The sequence below is a fragment of the Lytechinus pictus genome, chromosome 3 (assembly GCF_037042905.1).
Source record: "Lytechinus pictus isolate F3 Inbred chromosome 3, Lp3.0, whole genome shotgun sequence".
NCBI lineage: Eukaryota > Metazoa > Echinodermata > Echinoidea > Temnopleuroida > Toxopneustidae > Lytechinus > Lytechinus pictus.
The window spans coordinates 76,749,429-76,777,402 of NC_087247.1; the positions used below are offsets into that span (position 1 = coordinate 76,749,429).

Consider the following 27,974-nt stretch of genomic DNA (forward strand, 5'->3'; position numbering starts at 1 on the left):
TGTACAAAGTGAATGGAGAAAAACAAATTTCAAGAGTGCTCCCAAAATAGATTTATTCACCTTTTCTGGAGTTTCTAAATACTGTTTTGTTATGAATATTGATAAAAGAAAATAATTGAAGGAAAAAAAATGTGAAAATTGAAAAATATGAAAAAATAAAAAACAATAGATATACATATGAAATTCATGTAACCATGAATAAATATGAAAATAATTTTTGTAATAGCAGATTTCCTTTTCATTCATATCAAATATGTCTCAGAACATTTTAAAAGAAAATAAAAATCTTTTGTTATTGCTAATATATTTGAAATTATTTGAATTTTTAAAATCAGGGGAAAATTGTGTACATTCTCTAGGAGACAAAACATGTCATTAATTTTATAATTAGAGTCTGCAGTTAGAGGGTTTTGCCTTATGAAATGAAACTTGCTTTTGATATACTTGAATGTTGTGACATTTATCACACTGATTTACAAGTTGTCAAATGAAATACATGTACTTTCAGAGAATTATTAAGTTGAAAAAAAATCATATTGTAATGAGATACAATAGCATGTAAAAAGTTAAACCCCGGGAGAAATATTTGTTTATGTTTTAATATGATTATTCAATTTCCAGGAACATATTTGGAGTTTGTATACGTATGTGTGGACTTAGATCCTATGTGTGTTTGGGTATGTACATATGTACATGTATGCAGTATGGATTTTAATCTGTTTGTGTGTTTCTACTATGAGTTTTGTGATTCTAATTATTTCAGAACACAATTTCATTTGTTGAGGTTAAAAACAACTAAAATTATTGAAAAAAAAAGAATTATAAATCATATTTCCTTTTTTTTTCATATTTACCGGACGCCCATCTTATTTACCGGACGGTATTTACCGGTATTTACCACCGGTAATTACCGCTACCGGTATTTACCGCCCAACCCTAATAAAAATATTGTGTTTTTAAAACCACCGGCAAGGCAAATATCGTTTTTTGTAAAGCAACTTTTATATTTAGGGAACCTGTTTTATTTAGATGGGATATTACTCTGCAGTTTGTAATGATGCTCTAGCACAGTAAAGGCTATAACCCAACAGGAGCATGCCTAGGGTACCCTTTCCCTTTTTGATTTTATGTATTTGAAAATAATTCATTGTCTTTAGCACTCCTGAAAGATTACTTTTGTTTGTATTGATATCTTGGAATAGATTGAGGAGAAAATACTCTAAAGTGACATGTAGAGGAGCTGTGGTACATTGAAGAACAGCCACATGTGAGCTCTAAACTACCCCAACCCCTTTATTGATTCCTCTCTATGTTAAAATGAAATATTTTTAGTGCCCCATCGGAAGAAAGATGCATTTCTACTACACAGTAAAGCCGCTTTACATTCTCCTCTTGGAAAAACAGACAAGGCTTTGTTTTATATCCCATGAAAATAAGTTAGTGTGCATTACGGGGGCCTGTCGAAGTTGCCCACCCCTTATTTTGTTTTGACAATGTATATTGAAAAAAATCGTCTTAATGAAGCCCTCATCTGGAAAAGGGTAAGCAGCATCTATAACAATAGAGGAGGCCCTGGCACTGGAATCAGGGGCTGAAGCCCCCCACGATTTTCGGGGGAGGGGGTATTACGTGTATTATTCTCCATAGACAGCACCCACTGGAATTCCGGCGGATGTGACAAAACAAAAAAAAAGTTACCAAAGTAACCTTCATTTTGCAGTGCAATCCTTTTTATTTCTTTGCTTGTTAGATTTCTTGGGCCCAAAGTGACCTTCATTTTATAGTGAACCCTTTTTGCTTTTCAGCACCCCCTGTAAAAATCGTTCACAGTGCCCTGGAGGAGGCATTGTCCTAGTGCACAGGTTAAGTAATTCTGTCAAATTAAAGCCTACTTCTAAGGGAGCTAGTTCCCCATCCCTTTCCATATTTTGACTATATTGAAATATTTCATGTTTTTGTAGCCCCAACTGTGGCAAAAAGGCGTCTTTAGTACCTATCAAAGCAAATTTTAGTTTTATTGAACCTCTGATTAATAGATAGAAGAGACGTTGCTCTGTCAATTTCATGTTAGTTCATTAGATCCCATTCCATAAAGGAGCCTGCATGTCGAAAGTATCACGTCTCATTCCGCATTTGACTCTATGTTTGAAACTAGCGTCCTTTTGGAACTCTCAATTTTGACAAAACGTCATTTTTTTTCTACATGGAAAAGTTGCTTCCATTTTTTTATTGATTTCTTTAAAAAAAACATAGAGGGGACACTCTGCCTGTCTGCAAGTTACAGGTAGAGAAAATCCGGCACATTGAAACATTTCCAACATCGTGTGCCCGTCGAATTCCCCCCCCCCCCCCCCACAATTCTACATATTAGATAAACCATCCTGGAAAAGATCTATAGGAGGCATCATTTCACAAGTTGCATGTAGAAAATTCATGGTACAGAGCGTACCTTCATGGTTCCCCACTCCTTTCCATACTAGACTTTTAAACCCCCTTTGGGGCCCCCCCAAAAAAAACATTCCTCTTGTTAATAGTTACCATGACTAGCTAATGGATAGGCACCTTTTCCAATGGAATCTCTTCATATTTTGTATTACAATATTGATAGTGGAAAATGTACCAATACCCATCTAAATTAAAGAATACATGTCTATGTTACGCACAATAATATATTTTGATGTGTGCCCATGTACTAGAAATGCCATGGGGACTCCCTTTGGGAAAGGCTTTGATGTACTAAATGCTAACGTAACTAGTAGAGTATAGGGTCTTCTATTTCTTATCCAAGAGAACAATAAGTATTGAAGTGTTATACAGTGTAGCCGAATTTGCAGAAATGTAATTAATAAGATAATTAGTCGTGTATCTTCTTATAGGTTTCGATGGGGATAGGTTTTATTTTGTCAGGATTTATCTTCATTTAATCTTTATGCCTCCTGGACCTTAATGAAGCTGATTTAATATTCAGCAAAAGCGCCCCTATTACAGAAGGGGCGATATTAACATGACATTTTAAATAGACTAATAGAGTCAAAGGAGAGTGATGGGGCTACTTTGACAAGCAACGTAAATAGTTAAGGGTGTAGACTTCAATGTACCAGGACGTCTTTTTTTTTTTCGAAAGGAAATGATAGCGATAATTTCAAATAAAAATTATATAACTCTTAAAGGGGAATCCAACCCAAATAAAAAATTGTTTTTATAAGAAAAAGAAAAATCAGACAAGTTGATCTTAATTTTAAAGCAGCTATAACTTTCTTATCGCTTGTCCGATTTCTTTCAAACTTTCACCATTTTATGGCCAAGGCTGGATTCCCCTTTAATATTGAGAAAAGGGTGCGGAGTACCTTCGAGAGGCTCTCAATGGGGTTAGGCTTTGGTTACCAGAACGTCATTGCATGTAACATCCATAGCAATGTATTATTTTTCTCCATAAATTGACAGAATAATGTTACATTGATAATAATAATATAAATGGGCAGGTCCAAGCTATTGTCTAATCTTTGCCTAAATCTAATATATTGTATGTCATTTTAAAGCTTATACTCTGAAGTTTTTCGCCCTATATTTTTTTTCTTCTGAAAACGTTAAGTTAATGAATGCCAAGGTCATGATTTTCAGAAATCATTAATTAGCGTAACGTACGGGACATCACATTTTTGATCTGCAGATAATGCAAATTATATATTTGAAATATTTTTGTGGGGACTTGTAGTGCTAAGTTAATGCAGACATTTGAGAAAAAAAATGATTTTGAAAATTAATTAATTAAGTTAATTATCTGGTGTCCAACAGGCAGTGTCCCGTACGTCACAATTTAGCATATATGTTTTTTTAGATTCTAATTAAGGAACAGTTTTCTTCACACTTTGGAGAGTTCTAATTTATGTTACTATACATCCAAAAATTCAAGTGAATTTACTGAATTAATTTCATGTTTAATTATATCAGCTAATTAAGCTTTGTGACGTACGGGACAAATGTGTGACGTACGGGACACAAAATACTTTATACATAGGATTTCTATGTAATTCTAATTAGGGTTATTTTTCAATTAGGAGCAAAGATAAAGTAAATTGAGATAAATGATATTATATCAGTGGTTGATTATTGATAAAAGGCTGATAATCAAGTCATGATTTGTAATAAATAAAAAGGGTGCATATATTAGCAGACTCGTTAACATGTCATTAATTAAATATTATAAGGTCATAAAGTTTTTTCATGTTTTGTTTAATCACATACTATAATAGAAATATATATCAATCATAATAATCCATGTAAAACTTAACTTACTTTGGTTTACATCAAGTTAATTATAAATTTTTATTAAATTTCATTTTCCCCATTCGTTTTGCACATGGACAAATGTCCCATATGTCACACTGCCAGTCACATGTCCCGTACGTCACAGTGCGGATGTTTATACTTTGAGATATTACATAATAACAACAATGAGTTCTATCATTTCATTCATGGCTAATGAAACTTGATAAGATACAAGATGAAAACATGATAATGAGAGATTTCCAGCTTATTCCAATTCACAGAGTTTTAATGAAAAACTTTTTTTCAAAAAAATCAGCTTTAGTCTGGTCCCGTACGTCACAACGCATATTAGTTAAAATATTACCTCATTAATGGAATTGTAGATCACCAACTTTTTTACTGAATAAAGAGGGCACAACTGGCCTTCCAAAATCCATAAAAGATTCTCTGTTGTGCATTTTTTTTTTATATTACACAACTTTAAAGTCTCTAAATGTCCCGTACGTCACAAGTCAAATAGCTTGGACCTGCCCAAATCCAAAGTAGGAACTAAGCATAAACATGAAAAGTGCAGAGTTCCTTAAATAACATCGTATGTAAGTAACTCGTTTGACTAAAACATGGCTCAAAATAAGCATTCACAGAAACCTTTTCTGTCTTTCTCTAATTTTTCCAAGAGCAGAAGTGGTTTCATAAATGTAAAATTTGTTTTGCTAAATGTGGCATCGCAGCGTTTAGGAAACCCTTAAAATTTCAGACTGTGAACTCTTAACTGTGGGACCAATGTTTATAAATATTATAATCCCCATGTATAATGTTAGAAGAGAATCAATTTAGTTGATACAAGCAATTAAATAATATAGTCTTGAACTTTATAATTATACCAATTGTAATTAGATTAATATTAAAAGTTGTATCTACACCCAACAAACTGTTCTATCTGTATTTACTTTTCTCTTCATGTCATAATATGAACGTTAATTTTAGTTGTGCCACATTTTAATTGGGAATCAGGTATAAACTGCGAAAATTAGCCATTTTATGTTCGAATTTGCATAATGTATGGTAATTTATGCATAATGTATACATAATTTATGCAAATTAGACGACAATATGGATGGATAACCAGCCCGTTGGTAAATGTTTTCTATTCCTACATCCATAGAAAGTTAGTACTGAGTAAAATGCAGAATTTTGGTGATTGAAGTTTTTTACTCTATTCATGAATTAGTATGGGTTAACTCATGTATTTATGGTAATAAGTGGTCATTTGCATAGATGTAGTGAATCCCTTGTGCCCTAATACTTTCTAATAACCCTGTTTAAAACATACATCATTATTAAATTTAGATCATTCAAAATCACACAAAAGCTTAATATAGTACTAATTTGCATAACTTATGCAAATTATGCACTAAAAATATCACAAACAAATGAATTTAACGCAAATATTGAATATTACAAAGAAATAGTTTTCTCATGTACAGTTCCTTTTCTTTTCATCATAATTAGACTTTCCAGAGTAAGACGTGCTTTACTATTAAGGCGGATTTTCTAATGTTCAAAGCATTTTGCAGTTTTATGCATAAATAACGGTAATTAGGGATTATTTACATATTTCAAAAAGTTTGTTTGTCCAATGTCTTTCCCAAACCCTAAGACACATTCCTACCATTTATTATTTACATTCCACATTTATTGATAGTTTTATTCAATTTAGATTATCCAGAATGAATCATTTGAAATAAGGCACTTTTTATTGAAAATTTGTATAATTTATGCAAATTAGGTAATGAAATGTATGGTTACTGCATTCTTTTTTTCATTAGTTTTCTTATGCTACTTCCACAAACGCTTTGAATCAAATTTGACATTTCTATGAAGTAGCTTTACATTTTTACAAGTGTATTTAGTAAATTACTCATTTTAGAGGCTAATTTACATAATTTATGCTAATTAGGGTTAAGTTGCATAGATAAAGAGTGTCTCTTTGGACAAAAAAAATTCAATGGGTTCAAGGAATATACATGCCAAGAGGCACATTTGTACTAAAAAATGCAGCGTTCACCCCTTTTTTTGCAGTTAACAAGTCTACTAATGCTGGAGCATCACCAGCAAAGGTAAGGCAATGCAAAGGTTTTGTATGTAAGCATGTGATTCTACATGAGCATATGTGCTGAGCTGTGGGAAATTATTTTTGTTTTCTGTAAAATGTTATTGATGCTGATTCAGATCGACAGATGATGTCACAGAGGGAACGAGGTCTGACCTCTCTTTTTGGTTTGGAGCTTAGCAAGTTGGAAAATATTCTTTTGAAAATTGTTCAGAAATCTACAAAACATATATTTGGATTCTATTTTGTAACATATGAGTTGTTTTTCGCATGATGCATCAATAGGATTTAACTTGGATTTGGATTGCACAGAACTTGTATTAATGAAACTTAATCCTTTATTATAAAAAATGATGTTACTTGTAGATATTCTTTAGTGATTTCAAATTTGTATTATAGGGTTGTGTTTCTTTACTAGACAAAGGTCAAGTGAGCTAAAAAGAGAATGAGTGTATGCATTTTAGGATGTGCTTGTGTCTGTATGTGTCTGTGTGTGAGAGAGAGGTAAGGGAGGTGGTGCAAAGAGGGAGAGAGAGAAAAGGGAATGTAATTAATGTGGAGAGGGAGAGAGAGAGAGCAAAACAGAGAGATAAGTCACATGAGATTTACTGACTTGTTTGTTAAAATCAACAACTTTCATAAGTTGAAACAACTTTTCATCTAAAACTGAAAATCGAGCTCATTGCCTACATATGAAATACAGTATATAGACAACTAGAAACTTACCTGAACATTGAAAGAATGGAAAAAATGAGTTTTTAAAGATGAGTTTCTTGGAAATATATTTAGTTTCACTTTTACCAGACATCATTTTGACAGACATCGACTTATTGTTCAAACATGTATTTTATGTAATTTGTTTTTGTTCTTCTCTGAAGCACCTTGAGCATCTAATCAAGACGGGAAGTGCGCTATACAAGTCATATATTTTACCTACTCCATGTCTGGTCTGTCTTTCAGAGATCTGATTAATACTTTCATAGCCATAGTGAAAGATTGTGCTGATGAAGTGAAGCACGCTGCATCATCCATAAAGAAAGATGTTGATTCAAACATCACAGAAACGACATCCCACACAGCCGAAGTCATGAGCAAAAGTAAGTGTATATTAAATGAAGTTATGTCAATTACCCAGGCAGGTAGGGTTGCTATGTATTCAGGTGTTTGAGGCTATTTTGTAGGGAAGAGATGATCTCCAAAATCTACTTCTGCAGAGAGATGCTCTGAACAAGGGTCCTGCTGTACAATTTGTGTTGAATTGGTTTCATTTGATGTATTGTTTAATAAGATGTCTGACTATTTTAGCGCAATAGAATCGACAGGAATGCAACAAATCGTATCACCCACAAGGATGACCAATTTATTTTCAACTTTAATTGATCATGTACATATACTAATGTTCATAATTAGGATATTCATTCAGGTGTAATTGAAACGTGATGTTTCAGATCATTTTCCCATTTTTGTCTTGCCCACCGGAGGTGCAGGCGAGACTTAGGGATCCAAATGTCGTCTGTCCGTCACAAACCTAATGACACATAACTCCACAACCGAAAGTCGATTTTCAACCTGCATGTTATGCTGCAGTCGGAGGTCACATGGTAAGGTCAAAGGTCATTTTCAGGTCAACGTTAAAGTCTACATGCAAGACTCTCTTATGACACCTAACTCCGCAACCGTAAGTCACTTTTCAACCAAACTTGGATGGTAGATAGACTTGGAGGACCTGCATGTTATGCTGCAGTCGGAGGTCACATGGTAAGGTCAAAGGTCATTTTCAGGTCAACGTTAAAGTTTACATGCAAGACTCTTATGACACCTAACTCCGCAACCGTAAGTCGCTTTTCAACCAAACTTGGATGGTAGATGGACTTTGGGACCTGCATGTTATGCTGCAGTCAAAAGTCACATGATAAGGTCAAAGGTCATTTTCAGGTCAACGTTAAAGTTTACATGCAAGACTCTTATGACACCTAACTCCGCAACCGTAAGTCACTTTTCAACCAAACTTTGATGGTAGATAGACTTGGAGGACCTGCATGTTATGCTGCAGTCGGAGGTCACATGATAAGGTCAAAGGTCATTTTCAGGTCAACATTAAAGTTTACGTGCAAGGCTCTTATGACAAGTGTTATTCCATACCAGTCATTTCGCAATGAAGTTTCGATACAATTCTGTTGCGTGCCCTCGCAAATCACGATATTTCTGGTTATTTTCATACAGGTGGGCGAGACACAAAATAGCTTTTGCCTTGTTTTTATTTTTAAAGGGCAAAGTTGTGTAGGGAATAGTTCTTTTGCAAGGAAATTTACTCTATCATATAAACAGTACAATTTTATCTATTTGAAGAAGATATGTCTAAACTAATTTGGACAATAAATTTGTATGGATGTGAAGTTGTGAATGCAGCTAATGACAAATTTCATGAAATGTTTGTGCAAGTGTGTGATATACATGCACCTAATATGGCCATTAACAATTCAAAGAAGAAATCTACACCCCTAAAACCCTGGATATCACCAGGTATTATTAAATCTATTAGGATGAAGCATAATCTATATAAAAGATATAGATCATCAAATTTTAATGATGAATATAGGGCCGTCTGCACCATCCCGAGTTTTCAAATTAGCGCGCTATTTCTGATCCGGCAAATTATCCCGATCTGAAAAATCTCGAGATAGTTGGCGGTGGAGACGCAATTATCGCGCTAGTTCGTAGGATTAATCTCGAGATTGAAATCCCAAGTCAACTCGGGTTTATTTGCAAAATAGCGCGCTATTTTACGAATTATCCCGCTAATTCGTCGGTGCAGACGCACTCGAGATTGGATTCGGGGTAATTTATTCATGACGTCAGTCCATAATGCAATTCGCGTTCCACTTCCGCCTTGGTCAAAACATAAACACGTGCGAAAGTCAACTTTATACATGCGAATAGCGTTCATCAATTGCCTAATAAGCAACGATGGTGTCCCACCAGTGAATGGATTTTGGGAGAGACCAGACCGAAGGGGGAGGCGCTCATCGACGATGGTCATATTCAATAACAACACTGACAGCAGTGTTGTCTTATTCCTTAGCAAAATGTGAGCAAATAGCATTTCTTTCCTCCTTCTCTCCCTCTCTCTCTCTCTCTCTGTCGTTGTCTCCTACTCCGCCATCATATTTAACGAAGAATACATCACTTCTTCACTCGCTGAGCTGAGAGGATTGTTGCATAACACCGGTCGAATTCGGCGAAAGTGCTAGTGAAAGGAGTACATTGCTTGCATATCGCGGGAAGTTATTCAAAAGCGCGGGCCGTTGAAACTCCAAGATCCGAAAGTGCGCATGCTCGTAACATCGGGCTTGTTGCCTCGCTCGAGCAGGAATCGCTCTTCTTGCGATGGTGGAGACGGGGTTTCTTGAATCTCGAGATTAATCGCGAAGTGGGCCGATCGGGCTAAAATCTCGAGATTGAGCAAACTCGTGATGGTGCAGCACCACCTTATGGAAACATTTTAAAACAAATATAGAAACATGCTAGTAACGGTCGTAAAGATTGCTAAAAGGATGTATTGCAATTTTTTAAAGTGAAAATAAGAACAACATGAACAAGACCTGGAGAGTTAATCAAAAGAGTTAATCAATGAAAATGATAAAAATAAGAAAACAAACATTGAAAAGCTAGTTATTTGAGATGAGGGAAAGGATGAAGCTTTGTCTTCAGATGATGACATAGCTGATGAGCTTAATATTTTACTTCTATTGGATCGACATTAGCGCAGGAGATTCCACATGTTAATCTTGATTACAGAAAATATTTGGCTAGAGGAAATGAAACATCCTTCTTTTGGAAACCTTTAAAAGAAGAGGAGGTTTATGATAATCTAAAACTCTTAACAGTAGGAAATCACATGGATTTGACAACTTGCCAATTAGGTTAATCAAGGATGCTATATACCATATATTGCACCACTTACCTATATTTTCAATATATCATTAGAAAAGGGAGAATTCCCAAATGCAGATTGCAAAAGGGACTCCTTAATACAAAAAGGCCCCAAAGCGGAACCAGGCAATTATAGACCAATTTCTGTTCTTCCCGTCATTGCAAAGGTGTTTGAAAAAATAATTAATGGTTGTCTAATGAATTTTCTAGAAACTAACAAAATATTGTATGAACATCAGTATGGTTTTTGAAAACGATATAGTACTAAACTATCATTGATAAACCTTGTAGATACAATTTTGTAATCAATTGATAAAGGCAAACCAACGCCGGGTATTTTCATTGATTTTAAGAAAGCATTTTATACTGTTGATCATGAAATCCTAGAAAAGTTGAAGCGTTATGGTATACGTGGTATTGTATTGAATTGGTTTCACAGTTACCTCTCAAAGAAATAATATCTAGGCAGAGAATGATAACATATGGTGTTCCTCAAGGTTCAGTCCTTGGGCCAACATTATTTCTATTGTATATCAATGATCTACCATCTGCCACAATTTTTTTTTTGAATTCAGATTATTTGCTGATGACTCTAATATCTTTCATACTTTTGATAAAAGACAAAGAGAAATAGATATGAATAAAGTTAATCTTGAATTGTTAGAAGTTCAATAATGGTGTTTTGTTAACAAGTTGACAATCAATTCAAATAAAAACAAGTTATATGATCATGAAGGGACCAAGACAATCATGTGAAATTAAGGGTGTACTAGAAAACAGTAACACGGCTATAGACAGAGTCAGTGTAGCATCTTTCGTAGGAATACAAATCGATGAAAATTTAATGTGGAAGGAGCACATTCAAAGAGTTAATAAATGTATACGAAGGAAAATTGGGTTACTGTGTAAGTTGAGACACTGTGTACCTACTCATATTCTCATGCTCTTGTATGCATGTAAATCCTTTATCCAGCCGCACATACTTTATGGAATAGAAGTTCTTATAAAAGTCATTTAAACTGCATACTACTGGCATAAAAAATGGCCATGCGTGTAATAACATTTTCCCCATTTCGAACAAGCTCCAGAGTCCAGACCACTATTTGTACGTTTACATGTGTTAGATGTGCATAAGTTGTTTGAGCATTCAGTTTCAACATTTTTATATGACCTTCAAAAGCGACATTTACCACACTCATTAATGGATTACTTAATTCAATGAACCACATGTATAGAACAAGAGGGAGAGAGCATTTAATGCTAAGATTACCTAAATGTAATATGACACATGGGACTATTTCAATTCCTTTCATTGGTGCAAAGTTGTGGAATAATTTACCCATTAATATAAGGAAGAAACAACAAGATAATTGTTCGCAGAAATGTAAGAATTAAACTTTTGAGTTGTGATTAATCATTAAGATTAAATGATATCATTTTTTTCTTACTTTTATAATTGTGAACCCAGAGCATTTGACTTTGGATTCAGAATACAGTTAAAGAATCTTGGAGAACCAATCTCGACTAGCACTCTTGCTAACTTTTGGTTTTCCTTTTTAACAACAATCCCCCCTTTTGTGTACTGTTAATAATACAATTTGCACATGTCGTCTGTAATATGGTGGATGGCTGTTGATAATGGCAATAAATTGAGGGCAGTATTGCATAAATTTATTTAAAGGCATTAAAGAAAATTACAATGTTTCAACTTACCCCGCGTTCCAACTAACCCCAACTTCCCCTACATCTTGCAGCATTCCAAGACATGCTCATTTTAATGGACGACAAACAGTACTTTGCAGGATTTATTAATAATGATAATTTTAATGATTAATATTTATTTCATGAGTTTAACAAAACAAGGCATCCAGGGCTCTAGCTATTACAACAGGAAATAAATATGCAATTCATATCATTAGTAATCAAATAGGGAAAGACTTAGGAATTTATCATTAAACTGAAATGAAAGTAAAACAGGAAATTTATATGACAGATGTGAACAATTGTGTTATAAACAAAAGTTCATAACTCTCTTCATAGACTGAGTTCATCTTCATCTTTTCATGCCTCTCCTTCTACCAGTAGAAAACGATAATTTTTTTGCATTTCACTCTGAAATTGCACGATATATTGTGCAAGTCAGAAAATTCTTGAGATCACATTATTGATTCCTGATGGAAAAACCTTTGTCTTCATTTTTCAATTTTCAAGTGTGTTGATTGATTGCTATTCCAACCAGACATATATTCACATTTATACTGTCAAGGGAGAATCACGTCAGAGAAAATAAAAATTGACTGATGATCTTGAACACAGCAAATAGATGATTGTTATACAATCTACTTTTATACATTTACCAAGCGTCAAAATTGATATTTGCATGCTTTTAGTGATTCATGATTCATGAATTCAGATTATTGTAACTTAACTTTTATCCATTTTGTTGTTTCTATTTGAGTGAATGTAAAATAGATCTATGAAGACCATTCCTTTTTTATGTTTCTGTTTATTCATAAGTTGCAAATGAGCTGGCTCTTCATCATAAACAGCTTCTCAATAGCTTAAAGACAAGAGAGGATCATGAAGCAAAAGTAAAAGACTTGATGGAAACCATTGCTTCTGTAAGTGTCAACATCACCATCAGAATTTTTTTTTAAATGTTGATGCATGTTTGTAAATGAAATGTAAATCTTATTGCAGTACAAAGATTTCCTTCCACTCCCTTGTTATGTACAAGTTGAAGTAATGAGTATACATAAGGTCACACAACAAGGGTCTAATATCATATTGTCAGCATAATTCTTATTTTTAAACACACATTAAAGATATTTATGTATCAGTTGTGGTAATGATCTCAAAATGAGTTCGAACAGAATCCAATGAAATTACCACCAAAGTGTCTATGTATAAATTTAAAAAAGTGCCAAATGGCTCTGGAAGAAAATGCATAATTGCTGAGAAATTAGCAAAATAAGCACAGAATTCCATCAAATGTCAGGTATTTTTTCGAAGCAATATTGATACACTGTCCCACATATGCTTCTGTGTATAGTGATTTCATGATTTTACAAAAATAAGTTTACATTAATGTACCAGATCTAGATGTATAATAATATTTTGACAATTGACCTTTGACTTTCTCATGAAATAATTGTTGGCTGCAACTACTGTCTTATTTTTCTTCAATAAGCCCATAGAATTTGAATTTTAACCTCCCAATCTGGGAATGGGAGTGTTTGCAAATATATAGCCAGAATCCAATGACTTGGGATATACATGTATTCTTTACAGCATTTCGAGACATCGCCAATGTATTGTACAGTCAGTCCGCAAGCCCCTGTGTTAATGAGCAAATGAGCAAGATTTATCCAAGTCCTCTCGTGGCTGAATTCATGTCCCTGCAAAATCTCGTGAATTGTGAGACTTTCTTTCTCAAAGAATTTAACCACTTTCTCCTTGAGTAATATTGATTATTTTTGTACCATGGGCAAGAGTAAATGTTACCCTTTTATATTGGTCATTTCTTTTGAATGAAATATTTTGATAAATAAGTGAATTTTTTACCTGAAAAGATGCATCAAACAGAATTTTCTTCCTCTGTTTTCACTTGCAAATTGTGCAACATTTTGTGTTTTAGGCACCAACATTATTTATACCATCAGAAAGCTCAAACTCTATACTTTCTTACAATGTCACTCTTGATATGTGGCATCTTTTAGATGGGTCAGCAGCCAGTTATTTCCATCAAGATGCAAGACGAGATTTCTGAAATTTCTGAGTAACATAAAATCCAGAGTTCTGATTGGCTGAATACTGTTTTCAAAACAAACAGGCGCGGGTAATTTGAAGAGATTACCACATGGTGAGTGTGACCTTGCAGAGGCCCAGTGTGGGGAACATTGGAATTTGCGTGGGTGTGTGGTCTGTATGACCAATCAGAGCGCAGTATTCTTGTTTTTGAGCTGCAAAATGTACTTGGCCTATGAAAAGCTGGCTGCTGACCCATCTAAAATACATCTTCTTATAAAAATTATATCATATTAAAGCTTAGATCTTCAGCTTTATCATGATTTAAAAATCATTTGTGCCCAAACAGAAATTAAGTGTGAAAACAACAACTTTTGTTGCATGAAAAAAAATATTTTGTTTCATGTTTTAGATCAAAAGTTTTTCCTATATTACAACATTCTTTTAAAAATCCAAACACATGACCTAAAAGAATGATTCTTCTTCTTTACAAAGATACCAAAAACATGAAATTTTGTCAATATTTAGAGCAGCAATGGCCGAATAAAAAGAGGTGTTTTGGTTCGCACCAAGCTCATTAACTATGCAAAAACCCTCTTGTCATGAATATCACTTGGATAAAAGAAGCTACTTTTTCAGGGCTTGCGGACTGACTGTGTAGGTCACACTGAAACGTATTACTCCAAGATAGTTTAAAATTTTACTTCAATAAAGTTAAGTATGTTGATTGTCACCATTTGATTTTTTTTGTAGATGTCAACTTGCCATATATAGAATTTAAGTGTTGAAATAATCTGACTGGAAAGTCTGCTATTGGGAAATTTTCGTTCTAATAATATTAAAGTAAATGCATAGTTCATTCAGGTAATCAATGAAACCATTAGTAACTGTTTCTAAGAATTTATTTGTTGATTTTAATTTTGGATTGAAATGGCTGTTAATTGATTTTCCTCTTCTCTCTTTTATTTGCATTGATTTGCCTCACCTCAGAAAGATGCAAAAATTCAGCTCCTTGAATCCCAGCTGGAAACAGCCAAGTCTGATAGAAATGGGCACCTCCTGAAAGCTATGCTTGACATGTACAAAGAACAACAAAGTGTTACAAAACAACATCTTGATAAGGTCCATGAAGAACAACAGAACATAAAAGACCAGCAGAGTATGCTTCTCAAAGAAACAGAGAAAAGCCATGCCACCCTCAACAGGATGACTTTAGCTGCACATGCAAAAGGAGATGAATCAAAGAGAATGTTTCAGATTGAAAGAGACATAAATCACTCAACATCTTCATCAGTACCTCCAATATCAATTGGGACAACATTCAACAAGTGCAGATATTTGCCTGGGATAGCTGAGAGTGATGGCATTGAGCGGTCAAAAATTACACCTCTGCAAACAAACACTGATTCTTGTCAAGTGACAGGTCAACTCCATGTCAACCAAATGAATGTTCCCAATCCTACCCAGGGGCAGTTGCAGAGTTTATATCCTAGTTCTAGCCAATGTGGAGTGTCAGATGATGTCGTGCCCAGAACTGAGCGAAAGAGGATGCCTCTGAATACTTCATCACAACTATTCCAGAATCCACCTGTTAGTTATCAAAACTATCACCAAGATCTATCAAATGGCATGTATGCTTTTGAACCTGTAGTGAGACCAGAAATTCTGTATCAACCACAAGGATCAGCCCATCCTGCTCTACCTCAATATAGAAAGCAAGCAGGAAGCACCAGGAATCATTTGCAAGATCACCAAAATCTTCCCACTTCGACCAATTATCCAACAGGCAAGATGACATCTTGTTACAACCATTTCAACAACAAGTTCAGTAGCCCTAATTACACCAGTAGTAATCAACTATGGTCAAAGAAGAATTTGAAGCCATCCCCTGTTGCAACCATTGCCCCTCAAGCCCATTGCATTAAAACATATGGCGATGGATCACAGGATACCCAGGTAATTTCAAGAACAAGAAAGCAGAGCTCTCAAAAGAGAACTGGGAACGGAGCAGCAGAATGGCATCAACCACAGAGGAAGTCAGCTCGTTTGTCTGCAAGGAATAGCCCTGAAAATGCAAATGGCTTTTGTTCCCTGAAGGAGGAAAGGGGAGAGGAGGATAGACCATCTAAAAGAAAGAGTAAACCAAGAAAAAAAGGAAGGTCTCATTATGTTGCCCAATCAGTAAAAGAAAATGAAAGTCGATTAGATGAGTCTCAAAGTGTGGACGAAATGATACCCACTTACACGGAGCAGAAAAACCCTTCTGCCAAAAGTGGGGCATTCCAAAACCACATATCTATGAAGAAACTACCAACCCAAATAAGGCAAGATAAAACTCGTTCAACAATTCCAAGTACAAGTACCAGAAGTATGTCTGATATCAGAACTATTGAAAACAACTCTTCTGATGAAGATGATGAATACACATTTCATGATGATCAACAGAATCCACCAGCCACAACTTTTAAGGCAGTCCATACTGTCAAGCATAGTACTTCTTGTGGAGATAAAGTCAAGCATGAACAACAAGAAGCTTTCACAAAAAGGTTAGTTGGGATATTTTTGCTAAATGTGTCACCAAAATTTTTTCTTCTGTTTTTACATGGTTGGACACACTCTGAGTGATTTATTTTATAACTCTAATTAAATTTTGACAAATAATAAAATCTCCATGCTGATACTTGTTTTTAAAAAAAATCTGTAAAGGATGGAACAGGTATTCAAATTTGCATAAAGTAGTGTGTGACTGATGAAATAACAGCCTGGTTATTAAGGTACATTTATGATGTACTATAGCTCTAACCCTGATCTGATGCACCTTTTACCTTAATCGACATTTCATTGACCTCATTTTACCTAAAAAAATCAAATCTGCTCTCATTGATCTCTCTGTCAACTTGATCAGTCCGTGCACTTCTAGTTCGTTCTTTAATAACCTTCCAGCTAAAACTGAGACCCTGATCAAACACCAGCTATGGTGATCTAGCCTTCTATGCAAATGGATACTTCAGAGATAATTGACTACATAAAGTCATGCTTAAGTGCTAACACACGCAAGCCACGCATGATATAAAACTGGGAATCTCTTGATTGATACGCTGTAGTACGCATCCCGTGAATGTGATCTGACCGATTGTGTCATGCCTTACATACCACACACTACAAGGAATTCAAGCACAATATTTTTACATTTGCAGTATGTTGCTATTTTGGAAGTCTTTCACCTCTCATTTCATTATGTTACTGTTTCAGATCTGTTATCACATACTCCACACCCAAGGGAATGAAAGAGAAATGCACCTCTGCTCAAGGATCAACATGCAACATGGGACAAATGAATAATTCTACATTGGGAAGACAAAATGTCAAAGGCAAATGTTGGCAAGGAAGAGGAGTATCTGCACAGTGTAACAATCCAGGTGAATGAACAAATACGCCAAATGTACAGTACACACTGCGATATAGTGCCACCAATTTATCGATTTAATGTAATTCATTACAGGAACTTCTGAATAACACAAGATATCATTTTTGTTTTGCAGCATCATCAACATTGAATATATAGGAATTAATGGACCCATGCAGTTCATGAAACTTGGAAAAGGTCATTATGGGTCAATGAACTTTGACTATGTTTTTGGTATCATGATTGAAATCTAAAACATTAAGTTTTTGAAATGTCATCATACTTTAGGAATTAATGGACCTAGTTTGTGAAACTTGGACATGAGTGTAATCAACTGTCACTGATCATCTTGCACGAGTTACAGGTCACATGACCAAGGTTAAAGGTCATTTAGGATCAATTAACTTGGACCATGTTGGGGGTATTTTTTAAACTGCCATTATAACTTTTTATGGATCTAGTTCATGAAACATGGACATAAGGGTCATGAAGTATCACTGATTGTCTTGCATGAGTCTTAGGTTACAGGATCAAGGTAAAAAAAAAATAGTCATCTAGGGTCAATGAACATAGTATGTGAATGATGTTTTTTGGGAATAATTATTCATCTTAACATTCAAAGTCGGCACTGCTGATATATTGAATCGTGTAATGCAGGCAAGACTGCTAGAGGCGTTCCACTAAATGTCTTCATAACTTTGAAAGTATAAGGTCATATATGATTAAACTTGGACATAAGGGTAAACCACGGAAATGAAAGGAGGGGGAAAGCTGATCGTGCATGAAAAAAGTGTCACCCGCGATTGTACGTAGTCACGTGAGTGCCGCCATCTTGCTAGTCCCTTTAGCGTTCATCTGCAATGCGAACCAGTGCGATTTCCTTTTCACTTGCTCCATAAAATAACTACACGAAACGGAAATATGTCTGCTTTCTGCATTTAACTGCACCAGTATACAACGGCAATGATGTGGAAAGACTTTTCACAAGTGTTTACAATGTATACCCAACTTTTCTGTAAAATAAGACAGATTTTCTTACAAGGTCATGCGGAAAAAACTAAAAAAAGTGTAGTCCCGCATACTGCAGAAAGTGTTGGGAATTGACTGTCCATGTTTCAGTTTGGTTAATTTTCATATCTTGCAAAATATTAAAGGCCTATTTCAATATTCGGCAAGTAAGAAAACGTTAATGATACAATAGTACAATATAATTCAATAGACATTTAAAAATGTTAATATCATTTAAAGTTGCAGATTATAGATGCGCACATGAAGGGAAAGTAACCCTAATTTATAGTTTTCATCATAATATTAACCCTATCTAGGCCGGGGGGGGGGGGCCTCCGAGGCCCCCCCTCAACGAGTCGCGCGATATTTTTGCCGCGCAAATTTTTTTGACCGCGCTGCTCGCTGACTTTTTACTTTCAAGTCTTGCGCAACTTTTGAGACCAATTTTGTGTCACCCGGGTACGCGGTTCCGAAATTATTCAACGTTATGTAAGTGCATGTCAGACCAAAAATTGCTCAAAAACGTGATTTCGTGTACAAAGTCAATGTAAATTGTGTTTTCAACCAAAAATCATAAATGTATGTTTATTTTTAGTTTTGCTGGTCTAAATGTATGTATTTTATGCTGTTTATGATCTTAGAAGAGTCCCCAATGAATTTCATTGAAAAAACAATGAAAAACAAAGGGTCCAAAAAAACAACGAAATACATAAGAAATTGCAAAAAACAATATAATACATAAGAAATTGATCTGATATCACAATTTTTTTCATGTTAACTTGCTAAGAACACCACAAAGAGTTTCTATGCCAAAAATTAGAACATTTGGAGCTTTATTTATGGAGTTAGAGGAAAAAGTATGATTTTGAATACTAATTACGCATAAATTAGCATAATTACTTCATAACAATTCGCATGCATGAAATAGATTAATATACAATTTTGTAGATTATATCCAAGACAACCTGCGTGCCAATTTTCGGCGCGATCGAGCGGTCGTCGGCTGAGATCTCAAGGGGGGACCTGGGAGCCCCCCCCCCCCCCCCCCCCCCCGGCCATATGAACTCCCAAAATACCCCGGCCTAGATAGGGTTAACTCATAAGTATCATTACATAATTTTTTGTATAATAGATTAAAGAAAAAATATACAAATAAAATATGCTTTAAAAACAAGAAGAGAGAAGGGAAAATGAGGGTGGGCTGCATGTTTAACAGGAACATGATTAAAAGCCCTGTGATTATACTAAATGAAGGTCATTTTGGTACCGCCTAAAAAAAAAGTTTTACCATAAAATGGAGGATCCAAAATATAGGTCATTACTTTTCTTTTCACTTGGCAGCCCAATTAAGGGGATGAGGTAGATCAGCCACTGGGTTGTGGGTAGAGTAAAGTTTTACAGTTTTCTTACTATACTTGGCTGTTCATACTTATGTTGAATTTAAGATCAGGGTAATTCATAAAAGCACTTGTTGGATGTTTTATCTGATATAAAGCATGACCCTGGGATGCTGGGGTGCTGGGTTGCTTTGATCCTAAGATTAACTTGGGGGTGCTGCATGTATATGCAGCACCCCCAGGTAAATCTTAGGGGTGCTTTGATCAGCACTCCTAAGATTAACCTGGGGGTGCTGCATGTATAGGCAGCACCCCCAGGTAAATCTTAGGGGTGCTTTGATCAGCACTCCTAAGATTTACCTGGGGGTGCTGTATGTATAGGCAGCACCCCCAGGTAAATCTTAGGGGTGCTTTGATCAGCACTCCTAAGATTTACCTGGGGGTGATGCATGTATAGGCAGCACCACAAGGTAAATCTTAGGGGTGCTTTGATCAGCACTCCTAAGATTTACCTGGGGGTGCTGCTGTTTACTTCATTTTGTAGTAAACCTTTTCTTGGGGGCTTGTCAAGTGACTTCAGCACCCCTTGTAAAATCGTTCCCAGGGTCCTGATTGATATTTACATTTTCAAAATTATTCATGATAGACCAAAATGCTATAAGGATACAAAATTGTCATTTTTTGGTGTGCTTCGCCTGAAAAGCCATTTTTTTAAATATAAAAATCTTTACCCCCCCTATGTGAAACATACGGGACGATGCACCTGTCGACAATATTACGTACATGCACACTTCACACCCCCAAGTATGTCAATATCCATTGTTCAGGAGTGTACACGTACTGTTAAAGCAAGACTTAGCTCAGTGAACTGCCCCCCCCCCAAAAAAAAAATGATTAAAGCAGAAACCGAATAAGACATATAGTGACAACCCCGCCTGTAAGCAGAAAAAATATTATTTCAGTAGCAGTAAGAAGGCACAGACAGCTTGATACTAGATATTCATTGGCAGTATCTTGTGCGAGCGACTGTATTTTTTAGATTAAATATTCATTGAAAATATAGCAACATAATCAACAAAAAATACAAATAATCACAAGAATTACAGTCAAACGTAGTTAATGAACATGTCAACAGTCCATGAAGAGTATAGGTGGAGAGTGTTCCAAAACAGAACCTTCACTTACAAAAATGAGTATAGATTACCTTTCCTAATTATAGCGATGCGTGTTATAGGCCTAGTAAATTTCTTTGTTTCTCATCGTGAGGTTTAAAACAAACGAGGATCTTATTTTGAAATTTTCTGAAATAGATATAATATTATAACTATAGAAAAATGTATGAAATAAGATAATCTTTTCTCAGGACTATTTTTTTATTCTGCACTGAAATCCGACCTACCTGCAAACACAGTACGATCCGACACTCTTGGGGACTAGCAAGATGGCGGCGGTGCACTGAAGCAAAAAGCCGGGCCATTAAATTGGCGACAATTTGATGCGTGCATTGTGGACGGGTACAAGCCTTCCCCTTTTATTTCCGCAAGGTGAACAAGTATTACTGAACATCCTGAATATCCTGTGTTCGTTTCAGGTCACATGACCAAGGTCAAAAGTCACTTAGTGTCAATGTACTTTGACCATGTTGGGGATATTTGTGGAATTGTCATGATTTTGAAATTTTATGGATCTAGTTCATGAAACTTGGTCATGAGAGTAACCATGTATCCCTGAATATCCTGTGTTCGTTTTAGGTCACATGACCAAGATCAAAGGTCATTTAAGTTCAATGAACTTTGGCCGGGTTAGGGGTATTCGTTGAATTGGCATCATAACTTAAAAAGTTATTGGATCTACACATGTAGTTCATGAAACATAAATATAAGGGTTATCAGGTATGTTTTGCACACGTAGACCACATGATTATTGTCAAAGGTCATGTTGAGTCAATGGACATAGTATTTTATTATCATATGAGTGCTTTCTTTAATTTGTGAATGATTATTCAATAGCTGTTTTCAAAGTTAGCACTGTTGCTATATCGCGTAATGCAGGCGAGACTGCCCAAGGCGTTCCAATTGTTTGTAAAAGCAGAATAGTCCCATTCAAGCCAGAGCCCTGCTATCATTCACATTTCAAACATACATTATTCATGTATATATCGAAATGCACAATGCAGGTGAGACTGCCAGAGGTGGTCCACTTGTTTATACCATAATTTTTATATTGTATCACCTGCATAGCAGAGTGAGACTATAGGCGCCGCTTTTCTGGCGGCGTCAACACCAAATCTTAACCGAAGGTTAAGTTTTTGAAATGACAGCATAACTTAGAAAGTATATGGACCTAGTTCATGAAACTTGGCCATAAGGTTAATCAAGTATTACTAAACATCTTGCCTGACTTTCACGTCTAATGACCAAGGTCAAAGGTCATTTAGGGTCAATGAACTTTGGCCAAATTGGGGGTATCTGTTGAATTACCATCATAACTTTGAAAGTATAATGGTCTAGTTAATAAAACTTGGACATAAGAGTAATCAAGTATCACTGAACATCCTGTGTGCATTTTAGGTCACATGACCAAGGTCAAAGGTCAATGAACTTTGGCCGTAATGGGGGTATCTGTTGAATTACCTTCATAACTTTGAAAGTTTATGGATCTGACTCATGAAACTTGGACATAAGAGTAATCAAGTATCACTGAACATCCTGTGCGAGTTTCAGGTCACATGACCAAGGTCATAGGTCAATGGATACCGTATTTGCCATGTTGGGGGTATTTGTTGAATTACCATCATAACTCTGTAAGTATATTGGTCTAGTTCATAAAACTTGGTAATAAGAGTCGTCAAGTATCACTGAACATCTCATGCGAGTTTCAGGTCACATGACCAAAGTCAAAGGTCATTTAAGGTCATTGAACTTTGGCCATTTTAGAGGTAATTATTAGATTGCTGTCATAACTTTCAAAGTTTATAGATATAGTGTATAAAATGTGGATATAGGGGTAATCAAGTACATGTATCACTGACAAGTTTTAGGTCACATGATCAAGGTCCAATGTCAATGAACGTAGTATTGTATCATATGAATGGTGTTTTTTGTGAATAATTATTTAAATGGTGTTTTTCAAAGTCAGCACTGCTGCTATATTGAATCGCGTGATGCAGGTGAGACCGCCAGAGGCATTCCACTTGTTTTTATTCATGACACTCAATGCAGGGATTATAAGCAAACTGTTAAATGAGCTTTTGCTGTGTCGAAGGATGCGCTATACTGCATTGCATTACAAATCAACATTCGTTTTATTATAATCCCCCCTTGTTTTGGCTGAAGGGGTTCGGAGAGCTATTCGATTTGAATATATTTGGGAATATTAGAATAGAATGAAATGAAAAACCAATAGTAGAGTAGCAATTTTCATTTTATTCTTTTTAAATTTCTTCTCTTTATGTTGTTCAATGGAAACCAATTTTAAGCATTGGAAGGAATTTGGCTTTTATATTAATTAAGTTGAAAATATTGACTATAATGATAATTTTGTTGATTTGCAAATTTTTGTAACTTCATATTAAGATACTGACATTTTGGACACAATCAAGACATACACTCAGAGTGAAGAAGAAGAAGGTTCTCAAGAAATCCAGTTTTCCTTGATACTACCTGATCACCTTGGTGAGCCATCTATTTGTCTCTCTGTAAGGGTTTAAAAACTTTAAGACATGAAATGTTATTCCTTGATAATGTATGCTTGTAATTGCTTAGGCTTACAACTATAACAAACAGATCGATCAAAGTTTGAAAGTATTATACAGGGAAAGAAAAGTAACCCAGGTATGAAAATCAAAAGCTTAATTGTGATTTATGTGCCTGTGCCCATGAAAGGTTGCTGTCTCTCTGTTATCACTTTGTTCTCATGATTCACAAAACTAAAAACATTTTTGTGATCAATTTCAAACATCGGTCATGAAGGCCTATTATGAAAGAGAGACAGTGAACTGATGTTGTTAAGGGTATCAAATTCAAAGAAAGCTCAGAAAGGTCATTGTATTCATGAAAGACACTGTCCATTTATCCTGCATTCTTAAGAAATATTACCTATTTCAATTTGTTTTAAAAGGTAAAATCAAACCATGCTACGGCCGAAATTATATGACAAATATTTGCGAACATCCATTTTGAAATGAAAAATTGATAAATTCAATGATTGGATTATGAGTGAATGATTTTGCAACCAATAGAGATTAATATGCAACCAGACCAGTGTCTGTGGTGTTCTTTAGGAATATTCAATTGATATTTTTGTAGAGTTGGGCGAGTCATAAAAATGGCAATGCCCTGTTCTTACCGATGTCTGATATATCTGACTTTAAAGGATCTTATATAAAATTACATATTTTTAATCCTGCAGAGTTGCAGCGAAATAATAATCTTGTCCCAGCTGACTGGTCATCTGTGATGTCACCATCAGTTAACAGTAGCTACTCTGAGCAAGTTGTTCCTGACAAACCTCAAACCAAAAGGCCATCAAAGGTATGTTTTGTCATAAGAGAATACTAGCTTACAAAACCACCGTGATGATGATGTCATCGTATTATATATGTTGAAAATTGATCTGGGTTCGCTGCCCTTTTGAAGTTTTTTTTAGTCAATGATGCAAAAGGGCTATTTCATCAACAGTATTCCAGGATTTTTTTCCTTCTCTTTCTATTTCAGAGTTTGTTAGAAATATCTCAACTTTGAAACTGCTTTCTTGGTGTTTGTGTCAATTGTGTGTGATATGGGGGGAGCTGACTTGCAATAATTTCGCAAAGCGAGAAGCTTTTGCCATGATGTATCTTGACTTTTTTTCCTTTGAGTCTTTTGCATTTTTAAAGACCAAATTTGTGATGCCCGGGTACGCGGTTCTGAAGATACGCATAATTATATACATGAATATTGCTCAAAAATTGCTTAAAAATATGATTTTGTATTAGATTTCAATACAAATTGTATTTCAGCCAAATATTTGTATTTAGAAATATTTTTTCTTAAAATTACAGATCTAAATTACTTGGCTTTATGCTGTTTATGATTGCATAAGTTGCTGTCAATTTCATTGAAAAAAAGGTCAAAACAATGATAATACATAAGAAATTGCAAAAACAGTATAATGCATGAGAAATTGATCTGATATCACAAATTTTTTCAAGCGCATTTGCTAAGATCAATAAAAGGGTTTCTTGATTATTATTCCTCTGAAAAATTGTTTTACATGTATGCATACCTCTGCTGTGACAGCTATTGTTCCAGACCAATTGTTTTATTTTGATGTAAATGGAAAAGGGCATATCTACAATGATAAAAAATGAATTAATCTTCTGCTGATAAATGCATCATAATCATCGGGTTTGATGCCGCCTCCATCACCAGCTTTCAAGTCGGCCTCAAGTCTGCAATTTGGGTGGTGTCACACACGCCAGAAGTAGACTGAAACCGCTTTGATATCCTTCATCCAGGTTGCCTATTCAAATGCCTGTCTCTTCACATCAACATTTTCTATTGTTAGCAATAATTATTGTTTGCTATTTCTAGTTTAGTGATAAAGCTGCCTAAGGGTAATTGCGGTAAACTTGATCCAGTCCGGCAGTCAGAAATAGTGAGCTGATACACATATGTTGAGCTGGCTCCGGGGCTGGCCTCGGTCCACTTTCAATGTATGTGTATCTTGGGCCATAGTTCATTCTGACATTGTACCAATTTTAGTATTTTTGCAGATACAGCTAGAATTTGAATATTAAATTTTGATTGTAAATGTAATACATGTATGTGCATGACCAATGAATCTCAAATGACATAATTCCTATTTGTTCATTCTTCTTTGCTTATAGAACTTGACATCTACTCGTAAACGAAGAATGATATATGGATCAAAGGATGATCTTAGGAAATCAATGGCTCAACTCATCACCCCTATCTAGCTGAAGAAATGGTAATAGACTTTCTCCTTCTTTGGTTCAATAGTCTACAACAAAAATTGTTTGTTTTAGTGATAAATAGAGTTTTTTTATGAACATTCAAATTTTCAGTAGAAAACTTTTGTTACAATGCTTTTGATTACAGAAATATCATAACATCTCATCAACACTTGTAGAAGATATGTAATCTGATTAATATTTTGCAATAGCTTGAATACTGTTTATGCTACAAGATCTAATTGATTTGTTAGTTTTTTAATTGAGGTTGCACTGTAGTAGTTGTATGTTATATTTTATACTTCCCCACTATTCTAGTAAATCTTTTCAATCAAAATTTATGATTTTGATGCTGTGCGTTTGCTGCAGTTAGCTTTTTGTTATTAGCAAAATTGGTAAATATATTCTACCAATGTGTAGATTGTAATATCCACGGTAACTAGTGTATGAATTTGTTCAAATAAGTGAATTTGTTTACTATATATGTGCATATTTGTTGGATTGTTTATCCAAATAATTCTCATAAGTTAAATGTGCATGAAGAGACAGCAAAGAAAAAACATAAGAATAAGAATAAATCCAGAGAAACAAATAAATATCATTAACAATATTGCCAGTGTAAACTTCTTTAGAAATAACTTGCTGATAATATTTTTGTCAGTTTACATGTAAAGTATAACATTTTTAATAAATTCAAACTGGATGTTAATAAAAACCCTAATGACCCACTGATCATTAACCCTAAAAGGAGGGGGGGGGGGCATGGTGGCCCCCTCGACGCTTTGCGCGATATTTCCGAAATGCAAAACGATAGCGCCGCAAAACTATATGGCTTTTTTTTTTTGAAGTCTCGTGCAACTTTTGAGACCAAATTCACGACATACGGGTATACAAGCGTGATGCTCATGACTTTTTACGAGGCAATGTCATGCCGAAAATGGCTCATTTTTATACTTTGTGTACAAAGTCTGTGGGAGATGAAATTAAAAAAGGGTGATTATATTTCGTTCTAATTGGTCTGCTAAATTAATTTAGGGCGTAATTTTGTTGTTAAATGGTCTGTAATCATTTCCATTGAAAAAAAACCACAATGAAAAACAAAAGATGAAGAAATAAAGAAATACATAAGGAAAAAAATGGGCTTTTGCAAATTTTCATTATGGAAACCTTTAAATTAGATTAAAAAGATGACATCTTTTAAAAAAGAAGAAAATTTAAAGTGAAATAGGGTGTAAAATATGCAAATAATCTTTTTTCAAGAATAAATTTGCAGATTTTATTCATAGTGATTGAAAAATAATTATTTTCAAATTTTTTTATATACTAGCTTGTAGTTTATGTGGTAAAGAATGTGCGTGCCAAATTTCGGCACGGTTGCGCGAACTGCGTCCAAGATCAGAAGGGGGGCCGTCATGCCCCCCCCCCCAGTCCTCATTACATCTCAAAAAGCCCAGTCCTTTTAGGGTCAAATCAATCCCGGTGGTAGGCCCATTCTAATTTTGATAAGACTACAAGTTATGATCTTTTGATCAGACTATTATTTTAAAAATGCTGCTAGTGGTTAATCACATCCCAAACTTTACAAATGAAGAGCTCAGTTGCAAAAAGGGTTAGGTCCATATTTCATCAAATTTGATTTTTTTAAAATTCTCAATGTATAGATTTTTAGTAGCTGTATAAGATGATACCAAAGAAAAGATGAAATTCCCATTAAAAAGTAAACAAAATTGGCAATGAAAAATTCCTTTTTTTCAAAAGGGGTTAGGCCCACAAAGAATTTTTTGGAAAAGAATATAAAAAAAATATGAAGACAGGTAGTTTTTTTTATACCCAATTTTATGTTCACATGGTATGGTATCATGAAAATTTAGTTTTGCATAAGAATATTGTAATATGGGCGAATAAAAAAAATGATTTTCTTGGAGTGGACTTAACCTCTGTTGCAACAAAACTCCTCTGAAGAGCTCATTTGTCAAAAGGTTTTCAAAAGGGGTTAGGTCCATTTTTTCATGAATTGTATTGTTTCAAAACCTATAAAATTTTCAGTCGCTCTGATGATATCAAAAGAAATTTGAAATTCACATTAAAACATGAATAAAAGTGGCAAAGAAAAACACTTTTTTATAAAAAAAAGTTGGATTCATTTAACCCTAACTAGGCCGGGCTTTTTTGGCTGTTCTGTGGCCGGGGGGGGGGTTGATTCAACCC

The 27,974-nt window shown here is 34.9% G+C and overlaps 1 protein-coding gene and 1 non-coding gene across 3 annotated transcripts; one reads left to right on the forward strand and one right to left on the reverse strand.

Moving 5' to 3' along the window:
• Nucleotides 1-5,935: 5,935 nt before the first annotated feature.
• Nucleotides 5,936-27,551, forward strand: LOC129258041 (uncharacterized). 2 transcript variants are annotated; one of them, XM_054896495.2, is made up of 7 exons: nucleotides 5,936-7,479; nucleotides 12,833-12,936; nucleotides 15,053-16,608; nucleotides 17,315-17,481; nucleotides 23,389-23,487; nucleotides 24,224-24,345; nucleotides 25,683-27,551. In XM_054896495.2, the coding sequence occupies exons 1-7, from the start codon at nucleotides 7,323-7,325 to the stop codon at nucleotides 25,770-25,772; spliced, it is 2,295 nt and encodes a 764-aa protein (XP_054752470.2). In that variant the 5' UTR covers nucleotides 5,936-7,322; the 3' UTR covers nucleotides 25,773-27,551. The 2 variants fall into 2 exon arrangements, with proteins under 2 accessions (XP_054752470.2, XP_063953815.1); XM_064097745.1 differs by lacking the exon at nucleotides 12,833-12,936 and having other exon boundaries at nucleotides 7,341-7,479; nucleotides 25,683-27,455.
• On the reverse strand, nucleotides 20,003-20,144 carry LOC129258072 (small nucleolar RNA SNORA84). The gene has a single exon (XR_008584217.1). It is a non-coding gene; the product is annotated as a small nucleolar RNA SNORA84 (small nucleolar RNA).
• Nucleotides 27,552-27,974: the final 423 nt, after the last annotated feature.